General features: G+C 39.6%; 1 protein-coding gene across 1 annotated transcript; it reads left to right on the plus strand.

Moving 5' to 3' along the window:
- The first annotated feature begins 696 nt into the window (after positions 1-696).
- On the plus strand, positions 697-11,266 carry stc2.L (stanniocalcin 2 L homeolog). The gene is made up of 4 exons (XM_018252177.2): positions 697-1,038; positions 8,041-8,183; positions 8,717-8,928; positions 9,792-11,266. Exons 1-4 carry the CDS (start codon positions 879-881, stop codon positions 10,195-10,197), a joined length of 921 nt encoding a protein of 306 aa, XP_018107666.1. The 5' UTR covers positions 697-878; the 3' UTR covers positions 10,198-11,266.
- The last annotated feature ends 10,137 nt before the right edge of the window (positions 11,267-21,403 follow it).

The raw sequence follows: 21,403 nt of genomic DNA on the forward strand, positions 1-21,403 counted from the left end.
AATGGGTTGCAAGGTATTTGTAATGGGAATTGAAAACAGTATCTGTCTGCCTGTTAATATTCTCTCCACTCCCGGCTCTGACTCCTGAGACAAGGGAAGCTACATGGCAGCCGCTTGACAGACCCGGAGGAAAACCGACTTTTAAAGGGCAGAAAAAAAACAGACATATAGTTTCTAATAAAAATTAAGTTTAGCAGTAACTTTAAAACCACTGAGCATATGAAATGAATGGATATGGGAAAGTTAAATAAAACCACATTTTCTTTAATTATGCAAATGAAAAAGGTTTTGAATGATGCCCCCCCCCCCCTTATTTTGATGTTGCTATCAGGAGCTTTCAGGAATGATAACTACTTTATTCTAATTTCTTGCAGCAACAATATAGCCTTTCTACTGATCTCCCCTGGGTATATATTGGACTAAACAGGTTGTTTTGAAAGGAAAATAATTTACTTGTTCCCCTCATATAAAACAGAGAGGGGAAGGAAGTGACTAGCAAGGAAAGGGACCAAGATATGAAACCCCTGTCTGTGCAGCAAGTTGACACCTCTAGTCTAAGCCACTTCTCTGTAGTAGTGTGGGCTGAATCCCGCCCACTAATGTTGTCAAACCCGTTCGCCACGCCGATTGGCCGGTCCTGAAGACAACACCTGCTTGATTCCTTCATTCAAGTGACAGCAGTGCTTGCAGGGGATATTTGAGGCACCATCCCTCCCTGCTCCCAAATCATTCCCAGCACTAGGAGAGCAGATCAAGTTGCACTCTCAGTGAGAAGGGCTGGCTAGGGACAGGGCTGCAGCAACACAGTCTGATCGTTCTCTCTCAGCCTCTAACAGGCACCCAGTGCACAGCATTAAGGTTTAAAAGGACACAAGACCATGTGTGTAGAACTTCTAAACAGACTGGTCACTCTGGGGCTGGTGTTTGCCAGCTTCAGTGCAGCCTTTGGAACAGATGCTACCGATCTGCCTGAAAACGCTCAGGAGAGAGACAAGCTGCCTGGCCAGCAGAAAGGACGACTTTCTCTGCAGAACACAGGTATGATAGGGGAACTCCATTATGTTTAGAGTGTAAGCTCTATGGGGCAGGGACTTCCTTTCTCCTGTGTGTCATTTACAGTGTGCCACTTAATCTCAGTTACTGTGTATGTATTATTTATATTTATTTATACTGTATTGTAAAAATGTTCAGTGCTGTGTGCACAGTAGCTCCATAAAGAAAAAAGTGAGACAAGTCACAAGTCACGGCATCATGAAAAATTTATTTGCCTGTAGGAACCAATGCCAACAAATATTACTGATCTTCCAGTACACTATTTTAGCTTCTAAATCAGAAATCTTGTAACTTGAAAGCACTTTTACATGCAGAGAATTCAATGGTAGTTAATATTTTCTTGGATGAAATCTGTCAATTACCTTTCCTGCTTGATTATTGCCTACACATCGCTTTACAGGTGGTTGTTTTTAGATAGCATAAAAGGAAAGCGTACAGCACTCAGGCTGTAACAGAACTACAGCAGCAACTGGGAATGTTGGGATTTGAAGTTCTGCCTCATCTAGAGTTCCACAGGTTGCCTATCTCTAAAAGTAACCCCTACTTAAAGTAACAGGTTATAAGTACTTCCCTTACACTTAAGCCTGATATGATAAGCCCAAGTGATCAGGAGAGACAATTTTTCCATGTTGCAATCGAGCCCCCCAAAATATGTCCCTGTTTAGAAAGCCATGCTTTCCAGTAGTGGAGCTGCTTGATGACAAGCGCTGTGATTTAATGTATGCGATTGTCAGATGTTACAGTATCATCCCGGTTGGGTTACAGGGTTCTCTAGAAAACCACGTGCTGCCTTTGGATGCCTGGGAAGGAATGTTACTCTCTCTCGCCTCACTGGGGGATTGCAGGGTTAATGGTCTTGCTTCTTCTGCAAGGGAGGAAAAAAAGTCCCCAGACAGAGTAGTAAATATGTTGGTGTTGTGTCTGACAACAAGGCAGAGAAAAACTTTTACAAGAAATGTCCTGTCTGCTCTTTCTAAAACATGCCAGTGACATTTCTCAGTTCCAGGATATGGGCATGTTTAGAGGATTTTGGCACAAACCTTTTAATAGAGGATGCCATAATAATTAATATGCATGCTATTTACTAATAGAAGGTATTTGCATGAACTTTTTTTTAAAATAAAAAAAAAAAAAACTCTTGCAACCGAAGGGAGGTATTGCATTATCCCTGAAGCTGGGGGAGGAGGTAACAAAGCGTTTCTCTTTACTCCTATAGAGCCTTGCTAGCTGTGTACACTGCTGACCCTTAGAGCTTACATTTTGGGTGCCTTAGGGGAGGGAAATGCAGACCACAAGGAGATGACACAGTGAGTCAGTTTTACCTTTGAAACATGTCCCTGTGCCTAAAGCCATAAATACTGAAGCAATGGAATTTGACATCTGGATGATATACGTCCAAAGAGCTTGCAATCACTTTTTTTTCTCTCTTTTGCTTCCCTTTTGGCCTGGGGCCCAGGAAATGAGTCAGCAAATGAAAAGCCCCTCAAGCTTATGATTAATCATGCATAGTAGTAGTGACAAATATTGTAGGAAACATTTCACAAAAGAATGCGTCCAACTTGCACTGAAGGCAATTGGTATTTATAGCAAGGGGTTTCCCATAATAAGTTTCATCATTCCATTTCCGCCCGCATGCAATATATTCTCTCTCTTTGGGCTGTGGCATTTCATATTAGAAACCATTTACATTGCAAATTAGAATCCCCAATAGATTATATAGCCCAAGGTAATTGGTTTAGAATTTTAATAAATTAACACTACCTAACAGGAGACAGGATCAGGATACAGACAATAGTGTTAGCACTGGCTGAATCATAGGCACATGGCACATCATCGTCATGAAATTGATTGCTTTGTTGTGAAAATAGATGACTAATTCAGTGCATTGCAGGTATGGACAACCTGCATCCCTCCCGATGTGAAACTTCAAGTCCCACTACCATTCTGGCAGTACCAAATATGACAAGGGGTTCCTGGAGTGCATCTGGGAGGCCCATCAACAATAAGAAATAGACACAAAATAAGCTTTTTATGTTGCTCCTATAAATTTCTCTGGGGGTGGATGGTGTCTGCCACTCCCCTCTCCCAATACTCCCCTTCCCTGTCTGTTGCTTTGGCACCGATGCCCTTCAGGGACACTCACACGTGAATCAGATCTCTGTCCATTTCTCAGCTTGCTGGAGCAGCACGTCGTTTTGGGAACTGCTTCCTTTCAGATGCCAACACAAGCAGCACAGCCCGGTTCCCATTGCTAAGTACAAGCTGATTTAAAGTGGCATGTGGGTTATGACGAAATGTCTCCTTTCCTTGAATTGTGCTTTATTCCGCAAAAGAATCTTAATGCAATGTTCTCATCTTCTGTGTGTGTGTGTCTGCTTAGAATGCACATGTTAACAAGAGGTTTGGTACTTGTGGCACCCTGTAGGCATGGGGGTAGCTTTTAAATGGGCATGCATGTTTTTGAATCTATGTGCACCCACACCTGTACCTAGGGTTACACATGGCCGGATTTTACCGGCCTGGCCGGTAAAAATTATGGTTGATCCCAATGTTATTAATAGGGAAAAAAATATATAGGAAGGCTGGTATTTTTTCCGGAAAAGGTGGCAACCCTACCTGTAACCCAACCCTGAATGTCTACAAATTCTCTTGTATGCTGGTAACATTGCAAAAAAGACATTTGGTGGAATGTAATAAAAGTTGCAAAGAGCAAAACAATAAGCACAAATTTGAAAAAAAAGTCTTGTTTCTCAATGTAATACTCTTCCTTAAACTGACAATGTAGAGTGTGGGTAAAGAATACCATTGAGCGCAAATTCTACTGCAAAGGTGCCTTTATTCACCAACACACGACATGTTTCGAGCTCAGCACTCTTCCTTAAACTGTTATTACATTGCAATTTTAATTGTGCATTACGAATTGTAATTGCGCATTGCCTACTTTTAAGAAGTGCTTAAAGGTGTCGTAATCTTTTGGAGCAAACATAACTTTTTCAGTAAGAAGTTTTATTACATTCACTGCACACTGGCGCTAACTATAACATTTTCAAACCTTCTTCCACTGTCGGAAGTGGTCGCTAAACAGTTTCTGGGTTCACAAAAACTATATTAAATTCACACAAAGGCAAATTTGTTCGCAAAGAGGTATAACTTTTCACATTGCGAATATTTTTTCCGTCACCGACTTTTATTACATTCCCCCAATTGATTGGTACTGAGGTCCTACAGGCAAAAAAAAAAACCCAACAATCGGACTGGCTTTGGTATTCAGTCAAATCTTTTGTGGAGGATTCTGTATTTGGCACACTGAAGTTGGCCATACATGAAGAGATCCACTCGTTTGGCAAAGTTGCCAAACGAGAAAATCTCTCCCTGAAGTGCGCGATATCGGGCTGATCTGCTCACAATGAGGAGAATATGGGCAAACGGATCAAGGACTGCATCAACAAGCTGATCAACAAACCCTGCATGATCGACAAAGAAGCCCATCAGAGGGCCCCATACACTGCAGATTATAACTGCCTGTGTATGGGGACATTTAGACTGCAGGATATTTGCATATATGACCACAGAACATGTGTTCTAAAATGTGCTATGAAACAGTGTGACAACTTTGTGCATACAAGATCCCATTGTGGGCCCCATGCTGCTGGTGTTTGGCCTCAGGATTTCCAAAGAAAATGCATTAATTTCTCACAGGAGACTTAAGGGTTGACTACCACTCTTAATTTGCTTGGAGCTATTTTATTTAATTGCTCTACAGAAATAATTCTCTTTCAGAAGCCAGTGAGTAATATCATACTGTCAGCATTTGATTTCTATCAATGTTTATTTCATTAGGCTAGTTAGAAGCCAGTGCAGTGCAATGTGCAGCCAAGAATTCAGTGAGAAACCAAAACATTTGGGCTTAAAAAAATCATTTATTTTTGAAGAAGAAGAGATTATTATTCATTCAATGGCACAAGATGCACCAGGGCTGCACTGAGAGCCACTCAAGGAATGTAGCAGCTTCTGTTAAGCTGATCTTTACTACTAGTAACCACCATCTCCATGCTAGAATGACAGCTCCAGCAGATGTATAAAACATACACTAATTCCATAGGTCATCGTGTCAGGTTTTGTAGAGGCCAACCTCTTTCATTACCTTTAACATCCTCTCAGTAATCTGGGAGAGTAGGGGATGTTATTAAAACATTTATGAGGTTGTGTTACGTAGAAACCACCTCAGTCAAGCTCTCCTCTTACTGTGTTATGGCATACACATGGCTCACACTTTCTATAAATTACAGAAGAGTTAGATGTCACCCAGGATCTGGCATAATAATGATGTCACAAATGGGTGATCCTCCAGTGGTGTAGAAACACCAGTGCTTGCCCCATACTGACGGGTTGGAGTAGTGAGGTAACGGGGAAGAGAGTGACAAAATGGGAGTGAGGATAGGGTGGGTTAGGGGCAGAGCCTAGGGAAGAAGTCAGCAGCAGGGATTGGGGTGCGAAGGGTTTGGGGTGAAGAGCTTAGTGTACAGGCCAGGTACAGAAGAACTAGGAATTACACTGCTGGTATATTTGTAATACCCGTTATCAACACTGGCTAAAGGATCACAGTTCTGTCATCTGTTGTCATACCCTTTAAACTCTAATTTTTTAACAATAATCATCTGAATCAAAACCTGAAGGTACAAATTGTTTCCACTGAAATCAAATGGGGAAGGGCAATTCCAAGAATTCAACTGCTGGCCATCAAGGTGGATATCATTGAACAAGACACTCTGAAACACCCTCTGTGTCCTTGCCCCACTATGAAACCCATTATAATCATAAAGGACATCACAGCTGTAAAGTTCTTTAGGGCAACATGCTACATTTTGTTCTGTTAAACGTTCACTTTCTGTTTCCCTTTTGGATTTGTACAAGAAAAATATTGAAGGACATTTATATGCAGTACAAATGATGCAGTTTGGGTGTGGGAGATGTACCCAACTTATATACATGGTGGGAGAATGTAGGGTTTTCATGTCCTTTAAAGGGATTCTGTCTTGATTTTTATGATGTCGTTTTTATTCCTAAATTACACTGTTTACACTGCAAATAATTCACTCTAAAATATAAAATTTCATTCCTGAACCAGCAAGAATATTTTTTTTAGTTGTAATATTGGCGTGTAGGCAGCCACCTCAGGTAATTTTGCCTGGTCATGTGCTTTCAGAAAGAGCCAGCACTTTAGGATATAACTGCTTTCTGGCAGGCTGTTGTTTCTCTTACTCAGCTGTTGTGTTAGGGAGCTGCTATCTGATTACCTTCCCATTGTTCTATTGTTAGGCTGCTGGGGGGTAGGGTGGCGATATCACTCCAACTTGCAGTACTGCAGCAAAGAGTAATTGAAGTTTATCAGAGCACAAGTCACATCACTGGGGGCTCCTCGGAAAGTGACAACATGTCTAGCCCCATGTCAGATTTCAAAATTAAATGTAAAAAAAAAATCTGTTTGCTCTTTTGAGAAATTGATTTCAGTGCAGAATTCTGCCGATCAACTGATGTTTTTGTAAAAAAAACACATATTTATTTTCATATGAATCTGTTTCTCCATTTTTCTATGTACTTAACCACTAGGACAACCAGCCTAAGCAGCCATTGTCTTTCTGGCAGACTGGCCACAATCCTCCCTTTTCCTGAACATAGGCATTGGTTTTACAATCAATTGTTCAGGGTGAACAGGGTGCATAAGTCTATGTAACAAAGACCAGGCTTTCAGGAATTAAATTCATGATGCTGGTACAAATATAGATGACCTGAGTAAGAAATGCTGCACTGGGCACAACCTCCATATGAACAAATCCATGCATGCATGGATTATCCAAGTTTTTTTTTTCTGTTTCTTAACCTCAAGGACCTTCAAGGATTACAAAAAACAAAACAAACAATAAAATAGGTTTTACTGGAACTAGTTGCATGCTCAGAACAGGGTATGGAAACAATATGTCACTAAAGCCAGGCTAAAGTTCTGTCCCTTGAGCCCCCAGACATTGCTTGCATTCCAGTCTTAACAATACATCACCTGACATCTGACTGCTTTCCAGCATGTATCCATTGTAGGAAATGGGAGAGTACAAGTGCAATGTGAGTAGAAGGGCACAGATTACGTTACCCTGGGATTCCAAGGACAACAATATAATGAGCCCAGAGGCTTCTGAATGCTAGAGACACGAGAAGCTCACAGTTACTAGACTGCAGACTGACCTAATACATTTTTAAACGCTCCAGATCAGGCAAACTGACAGAGTAAAGCAATATTGTACTTACTGCCTGTTCGTAAGGTTCCATTTCCTAATTATGGACTAAATAAAGTGACATTTGCATGTTTAGCAAGGTTCACGTTTTGTACTTTTTATTGTCTAATACTCTTTTTATCTCACCTCTGCACCACAGTATGTACAAAGTTACAAAATTTGCTGGAGGCCCCTCTTCTTGTCACCCAAACACAGAAACCTCTTTATGGCAATTCTAATAACCCCTTTTTTATATCCCTCAACCTTTTGAACCCCCTGTTGGCTCCTTCGTCTGTCAAATTATCTATTTTCTATCATTTATTTAATATACTTTTCTTCTTTCAATCCCACATAACAAATGGAAAGAAAATGTGTGGTCCCTATAGCAAGATGACAAGCCAAGTGTTTATGCACAAGGCTCAGAAATTGAACTGGTGGTGTCCTAGTATAAGAGTAATATCACTATATAACAATAGGGTGTGTTATAAAAAAAATAATTATCTACCAGAACTGTTTGTAGTACGCACTATGAGAAGTCCTCTCTGTGTTTTTTCCCATGTGTGTAGTGTATTGCCTTTCTATGATTAGGGAACTTTTAATTGAATACAGGAGGAAGCAAATAACGTCTCATATTGTTGCAATTTCCATGTAAATAAATGCTATATATCTTAATGTTGTCACGCTGTGGGTCCATTTTAATCTGTGACTGCTTTAATCCCAGCTGAGATACAGCACTGCCTGGTGACCGCAGGAGATGTGGGATGTGGGGTCTTTGAATGCTTTGAGAACAATTCATGCGAGATTCGAGGCCTGCATGAGATCTGCATGACCTTCTTACACAATGCTGGGAAATTTGATGCTCAGGTAAATAAAACAATTATCATAATACTATGAATGTAGTTTATGACACATACTAATAACCAAGGTGTCCCCTGGGAACAAATAATCCAAATTTTTGAAAATGATTTCCTTTTTCGCCGTAATAATAAAACAGTACCTTTTACTTGATCCGAATTATGATATAATTGATCTTTACTGGAAGCAAAACCAGCCTATTGGGTTGAATTAATGTTTGAATGATTTTTTAGTAGACAAATGGGTTTATGTAATAAAAGGCAGGGGGCAGTAACCCATAGTGACCAATTAGCAGGTAGCATTTACTAGTCGCCTGTTTAAATGCAAGGATCTTATTGGACGTCATAGGTTACTGCCCTTGGGCAAACTTAGTGCCTTATATAACATATGCAGGAAAATATAGAGATCCAAATTATGGAAAGACCCCTTATCCAGAAAACTCCAGGTCTCGAGCATTCTGGATAACAGGTCCCATTCCTGTATAATGATAACTTTCTAGCTAAACTGACTGGTGCAATCAATTTCTTTTGTGTTCTTTGCAGGGGAAGTCTTTTATAAAAGATGCACTGAAGTGCAAAGCTCATGCACTGAGGCACAAGTTCAGCTGCATCAGCCGTAAGTGCCCCGCCATAAAGGAGATGGTGTACCAGCTGCAGAGGGAATGTTATGTCAAGCACGACCTCTGCTCCACTGCCAAGGAAAATGTCCAAGTGATTGTGGAGATGATTCACTTCAAAGACCTCCTGTTACATGAGTAAGTGATGATGATCACAGAGAGTTGTGCTTCTGCCAAGGTCAATTCTTGGCCACTGCAGCCTGGTTTTCTTTTTACAGGGATTTCTAAGCCGGTGGCACAGAGTGGTCATTAGCAAGGCCTCAGCATCCACGTTATTCCCTGTGTCAAGGCCCGCTGGTGTATTTAAAGGTTTTAGCATATTCTGACACCTGATGTATATTGAGTTGCTGAGTGAGGCTTGAAAAGAACATGATTTATGCCACTGGGAAACAAGATGGAATAAATCATGATGGTTAAGTGCGCTTTATGACTGTGGATAATTTTAACTAAGTGCTAGCAATAAGACCTTAACTTCCACTGTGAGTATAAGGTATCATGGGATAACAAGGCTTTTATCATGTACTGACCAATTTCAAAGGGACCGATGTAGGTGCTACGTGAGAGACAGCAAATCATCAGTGTAGGAATCAATATGAGCAGGACGCCATGTTCCTTTATCAGCCACTACAAGTTGTAGCATTTTGGAATCTCTAAGCAATCCCTAAAGAGGAAAAAGATTTACAATTTAGTTAATGTGGTGTAGCCTCTTACATCAAGGCCTTGGCGTTGCAATCCTAGGAGATAAGCTTGCCTGAAATTATTGTTTTGGGGCTGGAATAAAAGTTCTTAAAGTGTCCTAAATATATGATTTTTTTGCATTCCTTCCATAATGAAAGTTTACACACATGTGAACTTCCCCTGTAATGTTTATGAGACTCATTCAGACTACTGTTTTCCACGCAATAAATTATTACCATTATAGTCTGCACTGTACTTATATAGAGAGCATATTTTCCACCTACAGTGCTGAAGTTATTGAAAACCCCTTCTCTTTTTTTCAGGCCTTATGTTGACCTAGTTAACCTGCTGCTGACCTGTGGAGAAGAAGTGAGAGATGCCATTACACGCAGTGTGCAGGCACAGTGCGCTCAGAACTGGGGGAGCCTGTGTTATATCCTGAGCTTTTGTACCTCTGCCATGCAGGGAGATAGCGCTGCTGGGCTGAGCCACAGTCCAGCTAAAAAGCAAGGGGACTCCATCAAACCTTTCCGAAGCCACAGTGAGCCTCTTTCCCAGGGTGATGCAGAACGCGACAGTGCCAAATCCTCCAAAAACGATAAGGATAAAAATGTCAAATCACATTCCAATGTCCATGCCCGTGCCAAGACTGGTCATAGTCCAAAACTGGCATTTAGTGCTATGGAACGTGCTGATGAGCCGGCCGGTTTATCAGACATCCGAAGGTGAAAGAATGCCTTCGATCAGAATGCTCCATTTGCCCTTCTGGTGAGAAGCCTTTCATACTCTTTCTATGGACATTCCAAGGTATTAACCATTCACGAAGGCAAAGCTATGCCTGCAATAAGTTCTGGGATTCCTCAGCTGTATCAGTAGCTCCCAAGGAGAGGAGGGAGCAGATACCATAGTTTCCTATTTACAGAGTTAAATACTGTTTTATATGTTAATTATAGTAAATCTCGAAAAAATCTCAGGCAGGCGTTTGGCTCTGCTGATTAAATAATTTAACTGAGATGTTGGGTTATCACTAAAGCTACCTAATAGTGTGTACAACAAGTAGGGTAATTATATTGTCTTCCTTGTTCCCACCTGACAGCCAACACAAGCGAATAAGGAAAAAAAGGAGAATGATCTGCGCCGATATGAATCCAAGCAAAACATTGAATGTCTTGTTCAACCAATCACCTCAGCATGCATGATATATATAATTATTATTTCATATAACAAGGATATATTTCCTTATATAAGGAATACTGCTGCCATGGTGTGTGTGTGTGTGTGTGTGTGTATGTGTGCTTGTGCGGATTTACACATATATGTGTGCAAGGGTGTGTGCATATATTGACGTATACATCCGAATGTGTGGGGGGTCTTTGGTTTGTGTGATGTTAAATGTTTTTGTTTGTTTACATGTATTCCGACTGGGTCAGTTATTGTTGTTAGTGTACATATTTAATGCAATATTTATTGTATTGTTCTTCATTAAGCACACATATACATATATACGAATCCGGACACATGGACACACTTCCCATATACACACACAAATTATCCTACTCGAGTACAGACAGATACATTCTGTTTCCAACTTATTTAGTTTTGTTTTTTGTTTATTTTTTTGTTTTTTTAGCCATCACCTTTCTTGCCTTGTGTTGTACATAATTTATGCCACTAGTCCATTTTGTTAAGCGACCTAATATAATTTTATACAGTCCTGTAATGTTATTGACATCATAACACATTATTTATTGCTATAATTATTTTATTATTAATAAACTTTTTCTGTGTCATTGGGAAATGCGTTTGAGGTTGAAACAATACCATTGCATTTATTTCTCAACAGGTTCTTGGAGAAAATTCTGCTTTAAAAGAAAAAAAAACTTGCTTTTAAAAGGTCTACAGTAGAAGGTAGAAGGTCAGGCCCATAGTAGATAATAGGCTAGATGTACTATAGCCTACTGCAGTGATCCCCAACCAGTAGCTCGTGAGCAACATGTTGCTCCCCAACCCCTTGGATGTTGCTCTCAGTGGCCTCAAAGCAGGTGCTTATTTTTGAATTCCAGGCTTGGAGGCAATTTAGTTGCATAAAAATGTAATGCCAAGCAGAGCCTCTTATAGGCTGTCAGTCCACATAGAGGCTACCAAAAAGCCAATCACAGCCCTTATTTGGCACCCTAGGAACTTGTTTCATGCTAGTGTTGCTCCCCAACTCTTTTTACATCTGAATGTTGCTCACGGATGAAAAAGGTTGGGGACCCCTGGCCTACTGTATCACATAATCTCTATGTTTTATGGCCAGTTTTATGTGCCACTTAAAGTGTCCCACTGCATGTTTTGTTGGCTACATCCAGATGGGAGAGTGTTGACTATTGTATACTTATGGGACATTGTATCCAATTTTCATGAGAAAACTTTGCTAGTTGCTTGGGAACCAAGTATGGGGTCATTTATAAACAGTGGGCAAATTTGCACCTGGGTAATAACCCATAACAGCCAATCAGATCATTGCTTTCAGTGCTCAACCTGCAGCTGACTGTATAAAGCTAATCACTGATTGGTTGCTAGTGGCTAAATATGCCCAGTGTTGATAAATAAGCCCCACTTGTCTTGCCAGCCTGTGACCAACACTGTACAGAGACCACAATGTGATTATTGGCACTACTATCACTCTCTTAGATGTCAGCAGTGGGGTCAGGTCATTAGAACCTCCAGTACTAACATATGGTGCTGATTACATAGCACCACTTTGTACTACCTAGCCACCCTTATGGAGAATATAGAGGACATTTACTTTTGTCTCCAAACACCAGATAGGTTTCATGGGGAGAATATGTATGGTACAATTGTTAGATATCACCAGTAGATATTTCATGCATGTCCGCTCTGCAGCCACCAGCTTCCAACATTCTATTTTATTGGGGATTCCTAGTTCAGCAACAGAGCTGCCAGATTGCAGATTACAATTCACTAGTTTATGTAGCATCTTCTCCCTTATAGAAGAGCCTTATACATCCTGCATTTACAAGGACCTGTTCTCAACCTCCCCCAATGAACAGATCTTTAAATGCATGGCCATCTTAGCTTAGCTTAGATTTTTATTGTGCTTAAGTCTGGGGACTTATTCATTCTAGAAAACAAGCATACATATGAAGAACAACATAGTAATAAGCAGTGTATAGAGGTGGCCATGGGGAATCAGCCCAGTCCCTCAGCTTAGGGAGAATATTTCAAACCAAAGTAGATACTGGACAGTACTGTGGAACATTACCTCAATCAAGTGACATGAAATACCATCATTCTGTGCATTGATTCTAATACATGAGATATAGGTCAAGTTCAAATATAAGTTCAAGCTTAGGATCTATAGGACTGGGGAGGTAGGGAAAAGGAAAGGATTTTGACCCTGTTTTACAGAAGAAGAGAATAACTGCAGTATTTAAACTGTAGGGCATGAGGGCAGAACTTTGATACAATTTAGCTGTTCTCAACCAGACTGTCATCAGTGGTGGGGGTACTCCAACAAGCAATCTGACCAGGCTGAATGACCCCCACTGGTACAGATAGATAGACAGACAGATGGAAGATCATCCTTTAGACAACGTGGATCTGGTCTTTCAGTCCCACATAGAGATTCCAGTGCTGATCAGTTAAATAAGAGCAATTTGCTTCCTGGGGCTAAAAAAATTAGACACCTTTAGGCTAGGGCCCTCAATGTGATTGTATCTTCTTTGCATATCATGCCGAAATTGCAGAGAGTGTTGACGCTGGAGATGACACAAGGGTTCCGGACGAGTAAGACAAAGAGTATACACTCACGGTGAGGGGCTGATATAAGCATGAGGATTTCAGCAGGCTCACTCAGCACCGTCTGGCCCTAGCCTTAAAAGAACTACAAGCTTGATGTATTGTAAACTTGCAGGACTGTAATGAGGACTTGGTACCATTGTAAAAAAGATATTGATGAGCCATGAAAGGCTTAACAAGTCTGAAATAAAAAGAATCAGATTATGTTGGTCTGGTGTTATTGTTAAATATGCAATGTGTTTTTAATGAAAACACTTGATTTTTACACTCATTAAGAGAATGTCACACTAGGGGGCAGATTTATCAAGGGTCTAGGTGAATTTTTGAATTAAAACAAAATTCAAATTTCGAGCAATTTTTTGTGTACTTCGACTAACGAATAGTCAAAATTCGATGCAAATTTGAAAAAAATTTGATTCAAATTTGAAAAAAAATTGAATATTCGAATATTAAAATTTATCATGTACTATCTCTTTAAAAATTCGACTTTGACCATTTGCCATCTAAAACCCGCTGAATTGCTGTTTTAGCCTATGGGGGACCTCCTACAACCCACTTGGAGTCAGTTGGTGGACTTTGAAATATCAAAGTTTTTTTGGGAAAAACCGTGATTTGAATTTGATTGAAAATGGACCTATTCGGCCCAAAAAACTTCGACTTAATTTCGGAATTTGAAAAACTTCGAAATTCGACCCTTGATAAATATGCCCCTAGATGTATTTTAGCCAACTATAAAATAGCCCTTGATAATATCCTATTCCCCTAATTGAGAAATGCATGGCGGTGCAGATGTGAGCTCTGAGAATTTCATCCCTGACTGACAGCATCATAACATCACCTCTAACTCTATAGGGGTTATTGTGTCCAAAGCATATTGATATCAGCATGTGCATCTTTTGCCATCTACAGTAGCTATACTGAAATGACAGTTGCATCCAATAAAGACTGTTTTATTACTACAAAAATTACTAAAAAATGATTTTGAAAAAATGTGAATTATTTGGATCAAATGAAGTCTATGGGTGATGGCCTTCCCGTAATTAAGAGATTTCTAGCTATCAGGTTTCCGGATAACGGATCCCATACCTGTTGCATCCATCTCCTTAATAGGTCAGTTATTAACAAAAAAGAGTTAAGCAATCAAAGAATCTGATCAATAATCTACTTGGTTGAACCGGGATGAAAGTCTTAAAATACTTTTAACTTTATGCATCTATAAAAACAAAGATTAGGGTTGCCCAGGCTTTGGTATTTTCTGTTAATCTTTATTCATGTGAAAGTGGAACAATGATGAAACAGGTCAGGAAAAGTACCAATGCCTTTAAACTTATGTTGGTACAGATATAGGATCCGTTATCTGGAAACCTGTTATCCAGAAAGCTCTGAATTAATGAAAGGCCATCTCCCATAGACTCCATTTTAATCAGATAATTCATGTTCTCTGTAATAATAAAAAAAACTGCCTTGAACTTGACCCCAGCTAGGATTTAATTAATCTTATTGGAGGCAAAACAATCCTTTTTTTTTTTTTTTTTTTTTTTTATCAATTCTTTATTTTTTCAATTTTAAACAAAGAAAAATAAATAAAAAAAAGAAAATTGGGGGAAGGTATACAGAAAGGAAAACAGGGGGGAAAGGGGATGTGTGGTTCTATTCCACATTGTATACATTTATCCCAAAGAAACAGTCAATCATTTCTTCACTCATGAACAACGTCTACTAAGAATTCATGTATTTTATCAATTATTGTAATCACCACTAATCTTACGAGTAGGAATACACATATAAATTTAATTTATTTTCTTCATATATTCTACCCAGGGATGCCAAATTGCCCAATATTTCTGACTTTGGTTGTGAATTAAGCAGGTAATTTCTTCCATTTGTCTAACTTCTTCTACTTTAGACAACCATTCTTTACACCCTGGGGGTTCTGTTGATTTCCACCTTGTTGGAATAATAGCTTTTGCCGCCTGTAATAAATGAAGGGTGAGTGGATCTTTTAAGGTTGTACTCCTGTCGTAATTCAAACAATCCTATTAGGTTTATTTAATGTTTACATGATTTTTTACTAGATTTAGGGGCCGATTCACTAACTTCGAGTGAAGGATTCGAAGTAAAAAAACTTTGAATTTTGAAGTTTTTTTTGGGCTACTTCGACTATCGAATGGGCTACTTCGACCTTCGACTAGACTTCGAATCGAAGGATTCGAACTAAAAATCGTTCGACTATTCGACCATTCGATAGTCGAAGTACTGTCTCTTTAAAAAAAACTTCGACCCCCTAGTTCGCCATCTAAAAGCTACCGAAGTCAATGTTAGCCTATGGGGAAGGTCCCCATAGGCTTGGCTAACTTTTTTGGATCGAAGGATATTCCTTTGATCGTTGGATTTAAATCCTTCGAATCGTTCGATTCGAAGGATTTAATCATTCGATTGAAGGAAAATCCTTCGATTGTACGATCGCACTATTTGCGCTAAATCCTTCGACTTCGATATTCGAAGTCAAAGGATTTCAATTCCCAGTCGAATATCAAGGGTTAATTAACCCTCGATATTCGACCCTTAGTGAATCAGCCCCTTAAGGTATGCTGATCCAAATTATGGAAAGATCCCTTTTGCTGAAAACCCCAGGTCCTGAGCTTTCTTGATAATAAATCCCATACCTGTACTGATACTACTGAGAACAGCAAACAAAACTTTGCTTTCCACTTGAATCAAATGAACAATCTATCTTCGTTTTTAGAAGATCTAAAGCTGGCCATAGACGTACAGATATAATCGTACGAACACTCGATTCATACGATTTTCGACGATCTCGACATTTTTCATGCCATGGTGATCGCCCGTTCATTCGATCGGGCAGGTTAGAAGATTTGTGTCGGCTGCCGATAATATCTCTGTATGCATTGCCTATCTGACAATATCAGTAGGAGACTGTCACCAGATTTTGTCTGACATAACTTTCATACGATTGTTGTCAGGACAGAACATCGTCTGATCTGTTCTTTTACTACTTTATTTAAATTGAAGGTTAGTGGCAGATCGGCAGATGGGGATGTCCGTTCGTTCGTCCGATATTGCAGGTAAACCTGCATGTCTATGGTCACCTTAAGTCACAATTTTGTTTGAAAGGGAAATGGGCAGAAACAAGATAGATGAGTTCAGTTACAACAATCATGTGCATGCTATTGAGAAACCTGAAAACCCAAGTAATCCAGGAAATTCTGGAGAAATTTTGGAGTCAAAATCCACTTGATAGAACTAAAAGTGGACCTGTCACCCAGACACAAAAATCTGTATAATAAAAGTCCTTTTCAAATTAAACATGAAATCCAATTTCATTTTTTTAGTAAAGCATTCATAGCTGTTTTAAGCTCGTTTAAAAATCTCAGCTGTCAATCAAATTTTGACTGCCCCTCCTCTATGTTTTAGGCATAGAGTCGGGGCAGGCAATTAATTTCACTTTCCATTCAGCACTTCCTAGATGTCACTGCACTCCCTACATTCCGTCGTTATCTTCACCGTTTTATTGTGTAACCAGTGCATGGGGATGGACATTGGGTCCCCCATTCTGGTGCACAAACAAAATTCTGAAATGATGCAAGGCTTGTCTTAATAACAGTGTCCACAAAATGGCTCCTGCCTGCTTGCTATAATTATGAATTCCCAGACTGAAGGAAACACGATTCAAATAATTGATATTGTGTAATTAAAGTTCATTTTGCTTGACTATTGTGATAAAATAGGATTTTTAATATTTTTATCTCATGATGCCCCCACACATCTCAGGTTTGCTTCCCAGGAAGGCAGCTAACTACATGTTTTATCACAGAAAGAAAAATTGATGCAAAGTTTAGAATGGCTTTTGCTAAACTTTCTGAAATCCTCGAAAATTGCTTTCTTTGTCATTTAGCATTCATATTTGAACAAAGTGACCCCTTCATAAACACAAACCTAAGTGGACCTTCATGTTTTTAAACATTTCACCCTGTATTGAAGAGCTTTCTTGAGGGAAAACAGACTGTGTTTATAATTGGCTGTATATAATTCCCTTGATGTCTTTAATCTCCCTTTTCCTTTTGCAGCCCAAGATAAAGAAGGCTGAAAACTTGCTGCAGACATTAAGCACTGCTTGATTGTGATTGGTGCCTGGGAGATGGTGTGAAAGAAGCCCCAATCAGAATGAAGCATGTCAACTCGGTATCAGAAGCTCTCTGTGTAGCTTCAGTCATTTAGCTGGGAAAAAGGATTTGGCTCTGTATTAGCCAAAGCAAAACAAGAAAAAGTTAAGAAAAGTAGTATCACATTTATAGTTTGTATTGCCAACAAAGAATAAACATATCGCAAGTACAGAATGCTGCAAAGAGATGTGGGGAATTTTAAATGTTTAACTAGCCTGTCTAGTAAAATTATATTTTCAGTGGAACCAACATAAAATGCAAGATCTCCCCAAAATAAGTGTATTTATGCTTCAGGGTTAATAACTCCTTGCACAAATGTTGCAAACAGGATCCTTTGGGGCTTATTTACTAAAACTTGAATTGAACTCATCTTTTTATTAAACCAAGTTCGACCAAACTCATCCATAATTTTATCAATAAAATAACTTGAAAAAGTTGGGTTGGGAAAAGACCCAATAAAATCAAGTGAAAACTCAAATCGTACAAATTTTTCAGATTTGACGGCCAAATTTTTTAGGATTATCGGATGAAACCATGGCAGGTTTGAAATGGATTAATGGGAGTTATTACTATTTGTAACTTGATTGAAGGAAGCCTCAGTTATCACCAAAGTGCCCCCCCCTTAGAGTACATTCATAAAAAATGTGTGCTACAGCCATAGGGGAGTACAAGCACATCTCTGTTACTTGTATCGGACTAAAAATCTGATACAGAGAGTAGCAGTGACAAAAGCAAGGGATTTCTCTACTTAATGAGCTCAGGCCCGAATTTATGGAGAGACCACCAAGGCCCGGGCCTAGGGCGGCAGGATTTTAGGGGGCGGCATGCTGCCCAACCACACCCACATTAGTTCAGAAAGGAGATACAATAGTTTTTAAAATTTCCTGTACACCAATGCCCATTGCTCTGGTCCTGATGATGAAAATTTGATTAAATAAAAGGGTGGGGACGGGGCAACGAATGACAGTGAGCCTAGGGGCCAGTGCTATTTAAATCCAGCCCTGAATGACCTCCCTCAGTATGGTAATTTCAGGACTCTAGCTGTCAGTGTCTCCCCTGACACTACATCCTTGCACCTCCTGAATGATGCATGAGGAAGGGGCCTACCAGGGAATGCCTGTCCTACTCATATGTCTCCCCTCCCATATTTAACACAGACAGGAGCAAGAAGTAATGCATAAAGGGCAGCAACAGGCACAGTTCCACACAGCAGATGCATTGTGGGTAACAGGTGATTGTTTTCCTTTCTTTGGATTTTGCCTAACCCCTAATAAATAAGCCCTATTATGCTCACAGAGAAGGTTTTGAGTAATTTTATGTGCCCAAATATGCCATCATATTAGCTGTCATGAGGGGAATGAATGGCATATAACTGCAGATCTAAAAAGCTGTACTCTCCTTTCTTAGACAACCAGCTCTGGGTTCAGCACAACAACAAGTAATGTGTGAAGTGACTCACCTTGCCCTATGGCCTTGGCCAATGATTAAGTGCCTAAGTGCATGAGACCCGTAAGGCTATGTAGAAATTTACTTTGTGGCCTGAAATAAAGTTCTCAGTTCTTTTACAAGCCTGTTTGTGGGTTCTGTGAGTGCATGCTATTTTCTGTTTGGTTGAAGTGACTCATCTTCCCATAGGGGCTAAAAAGGATATTTTTCCCAGTAAACTCTTCATGCACTCCAAATTAAATAGCCTCTTAACTTTTGTGTCCTTAGCCACAGTCTGTGAGCTTATCCATTTAAGGGAATAATAATAATAAAATAAAACATAATTCTAAGCAACTTTGCAATATACATTCATTACAGTGTTGCAATGGTTTTCAAGTAATTTGTATATGTATTGAGTTTGTCCCTGTCTATTCTCTGCCCTGGTGGCTCAGACTGTTGATACAATGTAAGACAAGGCATTAAAAATGGCACCCAACCCTTTCTTGCCAACACAACCTCTTCGGCGACAGAATTCCAAAGCTTCACAGCTCTCACTTTCTGCATATTAGGATGGAACATCCTTTCCTGCAATCCGAATGGATTCCATCCGTCTGCTGGAACGACCTACTGGTGAATCTCAAAGTGTATCAGATAGTCTATGGACCTCTTTATATAGTTATCATATCTCCCCTTAAGCACATTTTATCCAGTGCAAATAACTCTCTCTCTGTTTAATTTTAGAGAAAGCTTTTTTGGTTTTGTCTCAGATACTGTAAAATGTAGCAGTCGCTTTGGCAGAATGTTACAGGTGATTTACAGAGTAACTAAGTCTTTATCCCCATCTTGTGGTCACAATTATTAGAATAAGATTTAAAAAATGAAAGGAGCCGCCACTCAATGTCCCACTTACAGATTTGTCTCAGAAGGTTCATGTCTCTGTATTATTTCATTCAACATGATCTTTATTCCACCGTTTTGCATTAAAATAACCACTGTCACATAATATGAGTGGGGCTCTGTGAGAGGCATTTGATGACCTAACAAAGTTTGTAAGTCCAGTAAAAGATAATTATGCATTGACCGTTTTTTTTAGTTTAAAAATTATATTTTCTAATGCAGTGCCAATGAGACATTAAATTCCTGCCAAATATCACTGAAGAGCCAGTATTTAAAAAACATTTGCCTCCTTTAAATAATGGGGAGCTGTTTAGGATATTAAACATTACAATATGGTTGCCAAATGTTAATCTTTATTGGCTGTCAGTCCATGGGAGCCATTAAATGGTCTTCTCATTGTATCCTACCATATTTGATTGTGTGTTCATGGCTGGCTCTGGACCTAAAATCTTCTATTGACCCACTTTTTCATATCCATATGTTTTCCATCTATACCTTCTTTCCTGGAACAATTCTTAATTTGTATAATCTGTCCAAGGAAATGTTTTATTACTGGAAACGTCCAGCCATACAGAGTGTTCCTGTGAAAAGCTGCTAGTCTGCTAACACTCAATCAAATATGTTCCTTATGACAATATGACAGTTAAATAAATAATTTTTGGCATCCCATGGGTGGTAGCGCCCCACATACAGTGTTAGGAGTGTTTTTGTTATGCACATGCCCTGCAGCAAATATGGAAATAATTTTTATATATTGGCAAATATTCCATCTGTGGATAAGGGAGGCCATCCATTGAAAGGTGAAAGTGGCAAAAAATGGGAGCCATGTCCGTAATCCACCCTAAATACTCCCCATCTTTGTGATAAATCCATTCCTTTTCTGGTCCCTAAATTAGGACCGTTTTCCTTGATTACATAGTTGCTTTAAGAAACACAGACTGCCAGGCTGGTTAACAGTTAGCAATTAGCTTAAAGGCTAAGTAAACAAAAGTTAGCTTCCCCCCAAGTGATTATATATATTTGCCTCACACCCTGGGCTGGTGCTCCTATTATCAGAAAACTGCACCGGTAGGTTCTTCCAACGAGCACCACAGAGCAATCAGCTTCCTTTTTCTTCTCTTAAAATTTCCTGGGGCAGATGCATGTGCAGTAGAACGAAATAGCCGACGAAGAAAGAAGAAGCTGGAAGCCGATCGCTCTGTGGTGCTCACTGGAAGAACCCCCAGACCAGTGCAGTTTTCTGCTGATAGGAGCACCGGCCCAGGATTTCAGGTAAGCATATGCAATCACTTGGGGTGCCTAACTTTTGGCACCCCCAAGTAAATACAGTCTTTCCTTCTCCTTTAAAATAGTGAATGTAAAATTGTTAAGAGTGCTATTATAAGCATTTTTGCATTTTACTTTCATTATTTTTTTTTTTTAATTATAAGATACTATGGAGCCCACACTCCAGTCGGGGGTAATGTAGTTTTTTTTTTTTTAATTGCCACCAGCACCGGGAGGGAGCCATGTCGTACATAACGCATGCGCATAATGCGTTTCTGAAGTCCCGCACATAATGAGCAAGCAGCATTATTTGCTCATTATGCGCATGCATGTGTCCCAAAATGGCTGCTCGTACCAGG

This window comes from Xenopus laevis, chromosome 3L (assembly GCF_017654675.1).
Source record: "Xenopus laevis strain J_2021 chromosome 3L, Xenopus_laevis_v10.1, whole genome shotgun sequence".
Lineage (NCBI taxonomy): Eukaryota > Metazoa > Chordata > Amphibia > Anura > Pipidae > Xenopus > Xenopus laevis.

Coding starts and splice junctions, on each gene's coding strand:
- stc2.L (XM_018252177.2), top strand. CDS start 879: ATGTGTGTAGAACTTCTAAACAGACTGGTCACTCTGGGGCTGGTGTTT. Junction 1,039..8,040: donor ACTTTCTCTGCAGAACACAG/GTATGATAGGGG, acceptor CTTTAATCCCAG/CTGAGATACAGCACTGCCTG. Junction 8,184..8,716: donor CTGGGAAATTTGATGCTCAG/GTAAATAAAACA, acceptor TGTTCTTTGCAG/GGGAAGTCTTTTATAAAAGA.